At 51.9% G+C, this 14,855-nt stretch overlaps 1 protein-coding gene across 1 annotated transcript in view; it reads left to right on the forward strand.

The window, feature by feature from the left end:
• The window catches only part of STK24 (serine/threonine kinase 24), a 64,905-nt gene that overhangs the window by 47,168 nt on the left and 2,882 nt on the right, over nucleotides 1-14,855 (forward strand). Inside the window, exons 6-10 of the mRNA XM_008073445.2 lie at nucleotides 4,780-4,965; nucleotides 6,993-7,138; nucleotides 8,753-8,876; nucleotides 9,837-9,905; nucleotides 12,403-12,539. Coding sequence (XP_008071636.2) covers nucleotides 4,780-4,965; nucleotides 6,993-7,138; nucleotides 8,753-8,876; nucleotides 9,837-9,905; nucleotides 12,403-12,539 — 662 coding nt within the window. The remainder of the gene's footprint in view (nucleotides 1-4,779; nucleotides 4,966-6,992; nucleotides 7,139-8,752; nucleotides 8,877-9,836; nucleotides 9,906-12,402; nucleotides 12,540-14,855) is intronic.

Genomic DNA, 14,855 nt, shown 5'->3' on the forward strand with positions numbered 1-14,855 from the left:
GGAAGGACTTCAGACCAAGGCCGGTGTGTTGGAAGGATGGGGTGTGTGAAGAGAAGGGATGTGTGTGTGGCTTGTAGACTGTGGTGAGACAATGGTAGACGCTGAGGCCGGGATGTTGGCCTGCCTGGAGCTGAATTGATATCCTGCAGACACTGAGAGCCCAGCATCTGTTTTCTCTTTACATAACTGCTCCTTTGGACTCAGAGGCAGTACATGCATGCTCTTTAGTGGTAATTTGGGAAATACTGGGAAAAAAGGAGAAAAGCATCTGTAGACCTGGCCGCCCAGGCGAAGTTCTTCTTGTGTTCAGTCATTTCTGGAATAATTGCCACAATCTAACCACGGCGAAAAGCGGAACAGGTGAGGCATCGATGGGGGAAAAGCACACTGTTAAAGGTGAGCGAGAACAGAGCAAGGTTAGCCGCTGGTCACCGGAAGCCACGCGGCTCGTCTGCTGCGGCGCCTGACTGGCCCCCCCTCGCTTGGTGCGGAGCCCACCGGCCTCGCTGCTCCCACCTGTGGAATCAGGAGTGACCCTGGAGGCAGGAAAGGGTGTGAGCCAGGAGGCAGCAGGCTTCGTGTCAGCACGCGGTCACCTGGGGCCATCTTGTCAGCCGGGTGTTGTTACTTACTGCTCATAAGCACCCTGTATGCCCCTAGATGCCACTCATAGATGTGTTCTTGCCGACTCCATCTAGTTAAGTGAATAGATGGCATTAAATCCATTTTGTTTTGACTAGTTATTGTGATGTAGGGCCATCCACGGTTTTTTCTTCTTCCTCTTGATGATAGAGAGTTGGTCGTGGTTTCTTCGAGAATCATCGTCTCTGTCGCTTTAGATTTGTAGCCTGCTTCCTTTCTCTAGCATGATGTCGTGACGTTGAGGGCGTTGCTGCATGTCATCCCCTTCACCTGCATGGTTGAGGAGAGCCCTCATCCGTCAGTACCGGACGGTTCTGTGTGGTCACTCAGGAGCAAGCTACCCAGAGGTGACTGCACAGGAAAAACTCTGTTCACAACTAATATCTGCAGGGGTGACTTTTGCCTGGGGCTTCTGTTAAAAGCTTTGTTTTTTCTGTCAGCAGTGTCTTCATATCTAATTTCACATCTTTCCCTAATGGCCAAAAATAGGTCTCTTCTTGTACCTCAGTTTTAATTGCTTTGGAAGATGACTGCTCTTTCCCCACATAACTTTGGTCTTAAAACTCAGACCCAGCTTCTTAATCTGGTGCCGTGTTTGCTAGAGACGGTGACAGACAAAGCCGGCTGTCTTCGGAAGAGCCCCTTTTAGCGCGTTGTGAGTGCGGGATGCTTCCCTGAGTTCGTGTGCTGGAGCGACTTAATCTTCCTTCTGAGGTTGAGCGTGGGCAGTGCTGCTGTTGGATATTCTGGGTAGCAGGTACCGTTTTCCGAATTGGACACTTATTTAGGATCAACAACTTGGGATTAATTGGTTTTAACAAGTGTGGACGGTTTTGTGGCTCTTTTTATTTGTATGGCAAGTGGTTCGCCGTTTGTTTAAGTGCCAGTTCAGATTTCCAGGTGAGTCATTTGTGTGTAGATGTCTGGAAGGGGAGGCAGCAGGCAGGGAGACCTCACCCCTCCAGAGTCCCAGGAAGGGGATGAACTAAGTGGGACAGGGGGGCACCCATGGTGCTGAGAGCCTGGGAGCCAGACACCTGGCATCTGGGCGACCCTTGGGCCTCCAGCCTGGCTGCTGGAAGGATGGCCCCCGTGCTGTCTTGAGGCTGCTGTTCTGCTGCCCTTCCGGGGAAGCCAGGAGAGCAATGCCTGGGCTGGGTTTGGGGGGAGCTGGCAGGGGTTTCTCAGTCAACTGTATTCAGTGTGCAGTGACGTGTGGTGCCTGCTCCTTGGTGCTTGCTGGCCCATCTGCTTACTGTCCAGCTCTGAGCCCAAAAGCAAGTTCTCAGACCCCTGGGAATCAGTGATATCAGTGCAAGGATATCACCTGACGTACCATTGGCAGGGACTGTCTTCCAGTCATAGGGTGAGTTTAACTGGCTGAGTGATGCTGAGAGGTCTTTCCAGACCTGTGAGTCTGTCAGAGACCACTTGGAAGACTAGATGGAAGGAATAAGAGCTAGTGTTCGATAGCACAGTAGGGCAACTCTGGTTAACAATAATTGTATGTTTCAAAAGAGCCAGGAGAGATTTAGAATGTTCCCAACACAAAGAAATGATCAGTGTTGAGGTGATGGATATGCTAGGTTTCCTGGTGTAATCATTACACATTGTATGCTTATATAAAAATATCACATGTGGACAAACCCTTTGGGTCCCCTCCCACTGTGGGAGCTTTTCTGTCCTCTCAGTAAATCCTGTTTTCTAAAAAGAAAAAAAATCACATATACATGCCGCATAGATCTGTACAACTATTATCTACCCATAAAAATGACAAGGCCCGTATCTGTACGGCCAGGAGGCAGGCTCTGCACACAGCAGTAGCTCTGCTGAAATCCGAGAGGGCTGCGGAGGCTGACAGCGGTGGAGTTGTGCATACCCGAGACAGGGACCTGTGGCGTGGAGGACCGCTGCTCCGGGGAGTCGAGCTCCTCGCCCCTCCCTGCTCTTGAGGGCCTGCCCATCTCCTTTCTCCTAGGGGCGAGGGCCTGTGGAGTAAAATCACCTTCGGCCGGTTTTTCGGCTAATGCACGTGCAAAATAAAGCAGAGAGTCCAAGTTGTAGAGGGAAGTAAGATAGTATTCCTTCTAACACCGGTTCTTGGAGACTGACCCCTTCAGTAGAAGAATTTAGTAGAAGAAATTTCGAACAGGTCTTGCTGACAGCCATTCCTGTCCTCACTGAGAACAGACAGACTACGAGGTAGGCATCATTCTCGGGACTGGTAGGCTGGGGCGGGGTGGGTCCTGGCAGCGATTTCTGGTGCCACGCACTCCTGCGTCAGGAGCATGGCAAGAGAGTACTCCTGGTTGTGAAAGTGTCCTGCGGCCACACAAACGACACTGTAGCCTCCTCCTTTCCTTGCTAGAGAACAAGTGGGAGATTCGTTAGGTTTTAACTTAAGTTCTTGGCAGGAAGGGGCTGGACAGCTGGACCACAGGTGTCCCCATGTGGGGCTGCGCAACTCCTGCCATCAGTGAGTCTAAATGAGCCTGTAGATTTAATTCGCCTATAGAACAGCCCATAGAACGTTTGATGAGAGATACAGGGGCTAGAGAAACACATTAAATGACACCAGGAAGAAATCACCAGACAGATCCCAAATTTGGGACCTATTTCTTCAAGTTGGCACCAGGGAGATGGGACGATTCTAGGTTGAAAGAGCCTCAGGCGACCCAACAGCCAACTGCAAGCTGCAGCCCTCGTTTGGATCCTGATTCAGATAAACCAACCATGAAAAAGACTTTTTTTGAACATTTGAGACCGGACTCGGTGGCTCAGCCTGTAATCCCAGCACTTTAGGAGGCTGAGGCAAGTGGATTGCTTGAGCCCGCGGGATCAAGACCAGCCCGGAGAACTTGGGGAGACCTTGTCTCTACAATTAAAAAAAAATAGCCAGGCAAGGTCGTGTGTGTCTGTAGTTCCAGCTACTTGGAATGCTGAGGCAGAAGGATCGTTGGAGCCCAGCAGGTCTATGCTGGGGTGGCCATGAGCATGCCATGGCACTCTAGCCTGGGCGACTCAAAAACAAGCAAACTAACAAAAAATTTGAGAAGATTTTAGTATTACATGATATTAAGGAATTATTGTTAATTTTAAATATTGAGGTGTATAAGAGGTCCTTATATTGGCATATTAGAGTACAGTACATCCCTTACGTGGGAACCTTCAGGTTGCAAACTTTCAAAAGATGCGTATGTGCACTTGCATGTCCAAATCACCTAAGTACTACTATATTTTTCAAGGTACTGTAAGATTTAAAATGGTTTCTTGATTTTTTTGGTGTTTATTTTTCATGTATTATTTGTGTGAAAAGTATTATGAGCCTATTACAGTATAGCCAATTAAGTTAGTTGGGTACCTAGGCTAACTTTGTTGGACTTACGAACATGCTCTCAGAACAGAACGCGTATATAGGGGACTTAGTGTGCTTGGGGTGGGACACGACAGGTTGGTTGTGATGTACTTGAAAATATACTGTGGCAGCAGGTTAGGCAAAGCCTATATGGAGATAAGTTCATGTGATGGGACTATGAGAGTGCATTGTGGTAACATTCCTCACTTCTGTGTATGTTGGAACCTTTTCATAGTAAACATCTTTTTTTAAATTTTGGGCACTGTGAAAGACACCCCTCCCCACCCCCGATTTCACAGAGGAGGGCAGCACCCCCGATTTCACAGAGGAGTTAGCTATTTTGCATAATGTCACAGAACTTTGACTGTAGAACTGGCATTTAGAGGCAAGTCTCTGAGACCATGGTGCCTGTTGTTGGCGTCAGAGCTGAGCTGAGTTCTGGGCACCAGGTGACAGGGGTGACTTGCAAGCTACCTCTCTGCTCACCCCTCTCACCTGCCCCGCTGGCTCCAGGGACACCACAGTGAACACCTAACACACCCACCAGTAGGTGCAGTAGGGGTGACCACACAAGCCGTTGTTGGTGTAGAGGTCGAAGATCTTAAGCATATTCAATTTCCTCCTGTTGTTCCCTGTTTTGAAACTACACTGAAGGCTTATGTATTTTATTATCTGTTAAAAAATCTTCTCTTACAACTCTAAGTATGGAGTTATATTCCCCTGAGTATGTCTGTTTTAATGTATTCCTGTTGGGTATTTCTGATGACGCTCTTTTCTTGTAGGCAGACATCTGGTCCCTGGGCATAACAGCCATAGAGCTGGCAAAAGGGGAGCCGCCTCATTCCGAGCTACACCCCATGAAGGTCTTATTCCTCATTCCAAAGAACAACCCCCCGACGCTGGAAGGAAACTACAGTAAACCCCTCAAGGAGTTCGTGGAGGCCTGCTTGAACAAGGAGCCGAGCTTTGTGAGTTGCGCCTGGGCTGGGCTGGGCATCTTTCGTGTATGGCGGGACCTGGTTTAGATGCAGCCTGCTTAAGCACCAGTTTCAGCAGTCTTCGTGATGTCGTTCATTTTTCTTTGCTAAATGAGTAGATTGAGTTCTCTGAATTGCCAATATTTTTCTTGTTGTTTTATCTTTTAAGGATTAAAAATCTACTACTTGGGCAACCCGCTAGGGTCCCCTCCCACTGCAGGAGCTTTTCTGTCCTCTCAGTAAATCTGCTTTCTCAAAACAACAACAGCAAAAAGCTACTACTCTTCTTTTAGATTTTCTAGCATCTCATACTCAGAGTCTGGAAAATGTTCTCCTTTTTATTATATGTGGAATCGTAGACGTTTAATCCTGATAGAGGATCGGGTTGTAAGCAGTTATGCCATTCTTAATAATGGCAAAGGCTAGCCTACAGACAAATGGCTAAATACGACTTTAAAGTCAATGTTTTCAGTTTCCAGGTGGCGTGTGTTAGGAAACAAAAGATAAACTATAAGCGAGCCACCTCCTGGCTCTTCCTCCTCTTCCTGCCTACTTTCCTTTTCATGTTTAACCGACTCTGGCAGAGGCGTACAGTGGTGGTGACTGCAGGGCTGTCCCTCATCCCAGGGACATTTCTCTGAAAGCTGCCTGTGTATTTTGGCGTTGCCTGTGGCACCATATGTCCTTGTTTTGTTTCTGAGTTTTTAGCTGAAACCCAAGCTGAACTCCCCTTTTAATTAACTGTTCTCTAAAAATGGGAGAGTAGTTTTACCAGAGCACCTTGGTTTTCTAATATGGTGCCAGTTTGGGGGAAAGGAATTAAATGGGAAATGCAGCTTTTCCTGTGCACCTCTAGGGGCTGCACCTTGAGATCCCCCAAGTCAGCCTCTGATTACTATAGCAGGCATCAGGTGGCGGTGTGGGTGGTGTTCTGTATATCGACGGTGCTCAGAATTGCATGACATCATGATGTTTGTTCTGGGTGCAGTGCACCAGCACCCAGGGAGATACGCCCACGTGTGTGCACATCTTCCCATGAAAACCATATTCCTAGCGTCAGCTTATTCCCAGCACACACGTCTCCAGCCCTGTGTCTACCCTCAGCCCATGAGGAGCCTGAGAATATGAGCACCTCTGAGTGAGCTGGGGTTTCACAGCCACATGGACAGGGAGGGAGGAAAACCTGAAGTTTTCCACAAGTTTGAGAAACGTGTCTGGCTCTCGTTAGTGAGGCTTTGGTAATCAATCTGGAGTGAGGGGGGACCCGGTCTAACTCACCGTTGTTTGGGTTCCTGCTGTCTGTTCCAGTTAGGGCCACACTGGGTCTCCTCCCTGTAACTGGGTTTGCCAACCTCAAGGGCCACGGTCGGCCGAGCTCAGAGTGCGCCTTTTGACCGTGGCTGTGCTGAGTCCAGGGCTTGGGTGAAGCCCTCAGCTCAGTCGCAGCCTGGGGACAGGCCTGGACAGCCAGCCTCTCTCAACTGGGGAAGCTGAAGACTGAGAGGGCCCGGGCAGGACAAGGCCATTTCCTGGCCCTTCTCCAGTTTCTTTTAGATGGTTCCAAATTAACATACGTCATTTATTATATTTTGAGTGTGGCCAAACGTCAGTATAGAAAGCTGACAAAGTGACACAGAACATATATCTCCTCTCTCACTAGCATTTATTAAAAATGTTTTCTAAACCTAGAAGATGAGTTCTTTTGAATGATCTCTGCGAAGCTCTATGCAAAACGTTCTATGGAAACGTATTTTCTGAGTGAGATTCTTTTGGTCTCGATTCCCTGCGGAACGTTAAGGACCCTTTGGAAACGAAGTGCCCGTCACAGTAACTGGGGTCCCAGGCACAGGCACTGAGTGACTAGTCCTTTGAGAAGGCTTAGAGCAAGAAGCTTTGAAGTAGAACTGGTTTTATGCATTAGTGTAGTGGCTTGACATTTTGAGGCAGAAGTCTGTCCTTCAGGGAGGAATAAAATAGAATAAAGAATGAACTCGACCTTATACTTCGTGTGCTTCCAGAGACCCACTGCTAAGGAACTGCTGAAGCACAAGTTCATCATACGCAATGCAAAGAAGACCTCCTACTTGACGGAGCTCATCGACAGGTACAAGAGGTGGAAGGCCGAGCAGAGCCACGACGACTCGAGCTCCGAGGACTCCGACGCGTAAGTCGGCCCGGGCTGGCCGTGAGCAGGTGTGAGAGGATCTGCTGCTTGTCTCTTGATGGGGTGGGTTTGTTTTTTTCTCAGGTAGCCCAGGTTGATGCTGCTTCTTGTGTTGGACACAGGAGGGGCCTGTTGGGGGTCCTCCAGCCTCTTGATGCCGCCAGGAGGCTCTCTCGAGTGAGATCCCTGTGATGGGATGTGCGTAGAGAGCTTGACTGCCTCTGCTTTCCTTCGTTATGCTTCCAGTTCTTAAAATGCTGACCAGTTTAGCTACATTTCTGAAAGGCTAGAAATGTGTGTTTTGTGACTCCACACAGTGTTCTGGTAGATACTTGTTGTAAAAGCTCTGTGCCAGGAGGTTGCTTACTGAAAACTGCTCTCAATTAAGCATCTGGGAATTCCTTTGGCCAAAGAGCCTTTTGGTAGGAAGGGGCGAGGGTGGCCTGATAGCTCTCACATCAGGGGGTTGGGAGGGAGCTGTCTGGCAAGTGTTGTGTCTGGGAAGTTTGCACCTGGAGGGTTCGTCCGTTTTCCGGCTCACAGTGGCCAGAAGTTAGAGCCAGCCTGGCCCGGGTCTGCATGCCAGGCTGGTTGGATGAGAACGTCTGAGGACGAGACCCAAAGTGGTTGGTCAGGGTCTCTAAGTGATTCTGTGTGAAAGCCAGGGTTGAGATCACTGACCTTGGACATTGTTGAAGTGATGCTGTTGGGAGACTGGGGTGGCGGCCACGGGAACGACAAGATAAAGAGACGGCAGCTTTGAGAGCCAGGACCTGGTCATGGATTGGGGTGAAGGAGGGAGACATTCCAGGCTTGACCAGCATGGCGATGGCATTGGGATGACAAAGCACAGGAAGCGAGGGAGGTGTGGGCCGTGCGTGAGTCCAGGAGAGGTGCAGCTTGAAGTGGTGGCGCAGTGTGGTGTTCGGGTGAGGTGGCCGGAAGGCGAGGCTGGTTTAGGGGTCCCCTCTCTATGAAGGGTCACTGGCGCTGTGAGAAGGAATGGTGTCGCTCCGGGTACGTATGGAGTGTGAGACCGGCTCTCGGGGAAACCAGCATGAGGGTGAGGCCGTGCCTGTGAGCTAGAGGGAAGAGGTGGACTGTGGCGGGCGCAGCCCAGCCGCCTCAGGCATGTGGGATGGTCAGTGGGGTCGGGGGTCACTGCTGCTGAGGGTCAGGCGGGAAAAGGACTGCGGGCCCTCTTCTGTTTTGTGACGTGTGGAGGGACTCGGTGGGCTTTGGAGCGAGTGGAGGGTGGCAGGTGGGGGCAGTGCACGCACGGGAACATGGCTGAGGAATGGCCATGGCCACAGGAGGGGAACCTGCTTTCCACGGGGCTGGGGCGGGGAGCCGGGATGAGGAAACGGGTCTCCAGGAGACAAGGTGTCTGTTTCCTTGTGAGGAGGACGAGGGGCCGGCAGCCACGGAACCACATTCCAGGGGTTTCTCTTCTCTGAGGTGTGGGAGGCAGGGGACTGGAAGAGGCGTGGTGGGTGTGGAGTTGGGTTGGACACGGTGGGTTCAGAGGCCCCGGGGGGCTTTCCCCGGCAAGTCTCCGCCCCTCGGAGCCCGTGTGTGTGCACTGATGGACTTCGCCTGGGTTTCTGTGTCTAGGGAAACAGATGGCCAAGCATCTGGAGGCAGCGACTCTGGGGACTGGATCTTCACAATCCGGGAAAAAGATCCCAAGAATCTGGAGAATGGAGCTCTTCAACCGTCGGAATTGGAAAGAAATAAGGTACATTTGCACATACTAGAATGACCAGCACCTGTCACCGGTGACATTTTGGAGTTGCTTCTGTGTGAAGCTTGCTGTGTGCTTGGGGTGGCCTGTCGTGCAGTCAGGGGATTAACACAGCAAGAAGCTTAGTGCTGTCTGATTCTCCATCCAAAGATTCAGACTCCAGAATCTTCAGATCTGGACTCCAGCCTTTTCCTGTTGTTCTGTCCTGCTCTCCTGAGCCCTGCTGTGGAGTCAGGATGTCCTGACACGTGGCCCCGATGGGGTGGGGAGAGGGGAGGTTTCACGTGTGAACCAACTTCATAGCTCTTGACATGACTGCCTAATTTGCATATTAGGGTTACATGTCAGAATTTTGTGATTGAGTTTTAAGGACCTTATAAAAAAATGCCTTGCGTTTGGTACTTATGTCAACCGTAGTTTTGATTAGCTGGTGGATGCCTGTGTGCATTTAAAGCTCCGTGCTGGAGTTTGTCTCCAGCAGGGTTTACCATGGTTGTCCCCGGTGGCCCTGCCAGTCCTGCTTTGCTCAGTGGACAGGTGTGAGGTGTTCAGATGGAGCTTGCAAACGTGAAAACTAGGCCTCGATCATACGACAGCCACTGGGAACAGCCAGCCTCAGTCTGCTGTCCATGTCCGGGGTTTCATTAGAAATGTGCTTCTGCGAGGACAGCGCGATGGTGCCATGCAGCGCAAGCTGCGCCCACACGAAGTCCCTTCCACATGGGATGCAGACGCAGTTTCCCAGCTACGTGGGTTTTGCGTGTCACTGCAAATTGCGCTTTGAAGTCTGGTGAGAGACAGCAAGATGGTCTTCTTCAGATGTTGCAGGCACGTAGCAGGTGTCCTCAGGGAGATGTGTCGAATCAGCCCTGGCTTTGACAGTGCAGATCTGAGGTTGCCTGTGCTGTTGCCCATGCGCACTGTGTCTAATGACCTGTTTTTTCCTCCCCCAAGATGAAAGACATCCCAAAGAGGCCTTTCTCTCAGTGTTTATCTACAATTATTTCTCCGATGTTTGCAGAGGTAAGATGCCTGCCTGATGTTCTCGGGAGTGGAGGGGGTGGAGAGGCCCTGCTTCTGTGCACTGTCGTCAGGAAGAGCCAAGGCCGCTAAAACGCATTGGCAGGCTGGGCACGATGGCTCACGCCTGTAGTCCCAGCACTTGGGGGGCTGAGGTGGGAGGGTCGCCTGAGCATGGGAGCTTGAGACCAGCCTGGGCAACATGGCAAGACCTCATCTCTTAAGGAAACCAAAGAGCGACCCCTCAAGTCCTGCGCCCCCCCCCCGTGGGAACTTTCCTGTCCCCTCAATACATCCTGCTTTCTCACTTAAAAAAAAAATAAAAGAACAGCCAGTCGTGGTGGTATGTACTTGTCTCGGCTACCCGGGAGGCTGAGGTGGAAGGATCACCTGAGCCCAGGAGGTGGAGGCTGGGTAAGCTGTGATAGTGCCACTGCTCTCCAGAGTGGGTGAAGGGAGAGATCTCGACTCAAAAAACAAAAACAAAAACACAACTAGCAAAAGCAGGCCTGGGATGTCTGCAGCATGCTCCCCAGAGGGCCCCCAGGGTTGGGCGCTTGCTTCTGCATGCCACCCATTTCACCGCAGTCCCTCCTCTCGCGTGCAGCATGGACGTCCCCTGTCCAGTCCCAGGTGGGCCAGCCTGTGCCTGACTCGAGGGTTCGCCCCCCTCCTTCTCAGGAAGGTGCCTCCGTGGGTGGCTCTTGGCACGCTGCGGTCTGATAGAATTCCAAGTAGGTTTTGTAAGAGTGAAGATTGTTCTTCTGGTTGTGACAGGTCTGAAAAGAAGTTGGAAGTCCGCCCCTTTTGTGACCTTTTCCTGGCTGAGGCTCCCTTTAGGTAGTTTACAGGGCGTCACCAGGCACACCTTCTGCTTGTACGGGGCCCACCCTCTCTGGGCAGCTTTCCATGGCGCCATGTCGGGGGTCCTGGCACTCAACGGGGGAGGTGCCACACGCACTCCTTCCTCTCACCTACTTTGCCTCTGCCCTTGCCACAAAGTGCCCGTGCCCAGCCTGCCACGGTCCTGCCAGCCTTCCTCCAGCCCCTGTGCCAAGCCTCCACCCGCTTCCCTGCCCAGCAGCTGCCCTCCTGGGCTTATCTGAGGGCGTCCAGCCTGGCAAATTCAGGGCCAAGTGGGAGCAGGGCTGTGGCTGGAGCCCAGGGCCCCTCCTGCAGCATCGGCACAGCTGGAGAGAGTGGAACACGCCGGGTCAGGTGGACACCATGGGGCGTGTGCGGGGCCTGCACCATGCCGCTGCCTGGCTTCAGCCATGCTGGTCACTCTGGGCATCTGTGCTCTTCCTAGGATGTCCGCGACACGCCGTTTTGCTCTTTGTTTCATGGCTTGGGAGGTTGCCCCTTGGGGTTTCTAGATGCTCAGTTACTCTCCTGGGTCTCTTGTGGAGGCCGTTTATTGTTGGTTGGAGCCACGATGAAGCCACTGGAAATCATTATTCAGGACCAACTCCAGATTAGTCCCAAATGCAATAATATCCTGGATCTTCTCAGCTAACAGAACGGTAAACTCTTGGGCGTCTTTCCTGTAGATTGGTATTACTGATAATACTTGACTGGAGTTAAGTGTTTAGTGTGCATTATTTCATATAATACTCCCACAAGCTCGTGAGAAAGGACCATCGTTGCTGTTTACGAGTGAGGACGCTGAGGAGATGGGCGTGGGTGTTTCCCACTGCCACTCGGGGTGCACCTGCTCCTCGAGATGCCTGCATCCTGCGCCTTGACATGGGCAGCTTTCCTGTCCTCAAGATTTGGGGCCTTTACAGAAAGAGACTTGGGGTTGACCTTCAACCGAGGGAGATGCCCAGGGGGGGCGTTGTGGGTTCCCGGAATTCAGGGCTGCCCCTTGTTCTCGTGAGGTCGAGTGTTTCCACAGCACTTGGGATCACAGAGGCTGTGGGCTGGAGCTTTGGAACCAACCCATGGACGTAGGGCCGAGCTGGTGGGCGGCCCACACCACAGCATCAGCGCGAACAAGAGTATGTTCTGACAGGCTGTGCCACTGCTTGTCTGGTGCAGGGTCAAGGTTGAAACAGGAAAAGAGCAGAGGACAGACATCACAGCGAGGTGTGGGAAAGGGGCCCTGCGAGCATGTAGTCTGTGCTGGCCTGGAAGGGCCATGGCGTTGTTCCCCTGCCCTGTCCTGGGCCCTTCCCGGGGCGGCTGCTTGGCTTTCCTCTCCCCTGTCTGTGACCCGACGGGGCTGTGAAGGGGCGGCGTCTGCGCTTTTGGCGTGCCCGTCCCCGGGTGGTGTCCCTTGCACCCACAAGGTCCTTTGCCGTCCCTCGCCCTCCCACCTTCCGAGTCACCGGTGTCTGTTTTGAGTAGGTTTTCATTGAAAGGAGTCCCAAGGGACCCAGCAGCTGCCGGGACTCGGCCCGGGTGGTGTCGTGTTCCCCACGCACGTTGCCCCCGAGACCAGTGCTCCTCGGTGCTTGTGCACATGCGTCAGGCTGCTCTTCCTGTCCTGTGTCTGCAGCTGAAGGAGAAGAGCCAGGCGTGTGGAGGGAACTTGGGGTCCATCGAAGAGCTGCGAGGCGCCATCTACCTGGCGGAGGAGGCGTGCCCCGGCATCTCCGACACCATGGTGGCCCAGCTTGTGCAGCGGCTCCAGAGGTAACTGCTGGGGCCTCCTCAGCCCGGGCTGGGGGGGAGTCCGGCACCCAGGCCGGGACTTGGGGACGGTGTGCGCTTCATACTTGTCTGTCTGTTCCTGTCACCTTCCTGGCCTCAGGGCTGAAGCCGAGTCAAATCAGAGAGGACTTAAGCTCTGAATCATGGAAACCAGCCTAAGTGAAGGGTCTGAATCTGGAAACTACTGGGAAGGAGCGCAGGACTTTGTCCATCTGTAGCTCCTGCCACAGAAATACAGGATGATGTTGACCTGTCTGCTCTTACTTACGTAGGCCAGTCATTAGAGGACGACAGTCCCGAGCCAGATGTCACTGGCCCTTTGGTCTTAGGCTTTAGAGTGAAGCATCGGAAGTTTTGACGCTTGATGAGAATGGGCAGGCGTGCTTTTTCCTTTCCCAAGTGTGTGCTGTGCTCGGGAGCCTGCGGCTTCCACCTGGGGGCCTCGTGCTGCCTAGGCACCGGGAGAGCGGCCCGGGGGGCGACACCTGGGCCTTCCCTGCCTCCCCTCACGGCTTGTCTTGGGGATGTGAGTGTGAAGGCAGGCCCTCGGCTGCCCTCGGCACAGGTGCAGGTGTCTGGCATCTGGGCGTGGCGGAGGTGGCTGGCCAGCGAGTGCTTTGCCCCTGGCCTCTCCTCCACGCTCCGGGGAGGGCCAGGCATCCGCTGCTCTGACATTCCTCTTCAGGCATCCAGGCGGCACCCCTTCCAAAGCTGGCCGAGCCCCTGTGGCGACAAGGGCAGTCTAGGTCTTTTTTGAGATGGCTGCTTGATAGCACATGAAGTAGTTTTGAGCACATGGGTCCCCTCTGCCTCTTGGAAGTGACATTCGAAGGGGCCGCCCGCTGTCCTGTGAAGAGCCCCTCTCAGTGGGGACGTCCAGGGGAAAGCGCAGTTCTGCCCCTCTGGGTTTGTCCTCCGAACTCGGGCTGCTCAGCGACAGACAGTTCCGCTTTTTAACTTGCTTCGAGGCTTGGGATAGAAAATAAAAACGATGTACTTAGCTGCCTTCAGTTTTGAGGTACCTGAAGGAAACAGTGATCTTTTTGGGTGACCTCTCCCCCGACCTCTGAAACTAAAAGTGACGTAACGTGACAGGATAAAGGAAGACAGAATAACCAAGTCACCCAGAGGCTCACCCAGACACAGACTTTGATTTCTCACAAAAACTACGTGTCACTTTGTACCTTATTCTAGGGGCCCACATTGCTCATTAAAAAGAGCCTTATAATAAAGTAAATAGAGCTAAGCCAGACACTGGTGATACGGGTATCTTACTCAGGGTTTAGTTTTCTCTTTTGTTGTGCCACGTGTAGAGCACATGCTTTGCACCTTGTCCAGAATTGCCTGAAGTATTAGGATTGTTTTAATTGACTAGGTTTCTCCAGCAGCTCCAGGGCATGGGTCGTGTGTTTCCCACCCTGGACCCCTTACTCTCGGTTCTCCTTCATTTAGTTGTTCACGCATGTTGCTCTGTACCATCGCCGTCTAGTAGAAGTGTGACAGGAGCCCCACGTGGAATTTCACATTTCTCGCAGCCATATTTTTAAGAAGTAAAAAGAAACAAGCAAAATTAGTTTTAACAGTGGAACATTTGGCCTGCTCCGTCCAAAAGATGATTTCAACATGCAATCAGTGCAAACACTGATCAGTGAAGAAGATACTTTACATTCCTTTTTTGTCCTAAGTCTTGGGAATTTGCTGTGTATTTTACATCAGACAGTGCATCTCAGTTTGGACTTGACACATCTTAGGTGCCCAAAAGGTGTTCTGGCTGGTCTTTGCCGTATTTACTGGAGTGTGGGTTTGCAACGCTCTGCATCCATGTTTGGTTCAAAATGTTACTTCCAGTGAGAGGTTGACAGTGCATAACCTCCATTCGTTCGTTCGTTCTCCTTGTCAAAAGACTCTTCTCTCTTGTTTTTCTTGCCTCTGATGAGTGCACCCTCTCTCCTCCCCCGTCCTCAGATGACCCGACTGACGGGTGCTTATCTTCTCCCTGCAGGCGTGGTATGGCAGCCATGCCTTCCTTCCGTGCACCTGCAGCCCTGAGCATTCACTGATAGAATGCAGTCATGGTGGCTGTTGCTCAGGCTTCTTACCAGTTTTGCTCCCAAACATGCTTTGTCAGCAGATGACCTTGGAAAAAATGAGAAATGACTCTTGTCTGAGGAATTTTCAAAGCCTTTTTGTCTTAGTTTGAATTAATGTTTGGATTCTTTTGTGTGGCATCAGTTCATCTCATGATTTAGTCAATTGTATTTCTTGAAAATTGAGTTTTGGAATCTGTGACCAACATGT

Source organism: Carlito syrichta, unplaced genomic scaffold, assembly GCF_000164805.1.
Source record: "Carlito syrichta isolate Samal-C Ts95f unplaced genomic scaffold, Tarsius_syrichta-2.0.1 Scaffold315847, whole genome shotgun sequence".
Lineage (NCBI taxonomy): Eukaryota > Metazoa > Chordata > Mammalia > Primates > Tarsiidae > Carlito > Carlito syrichta.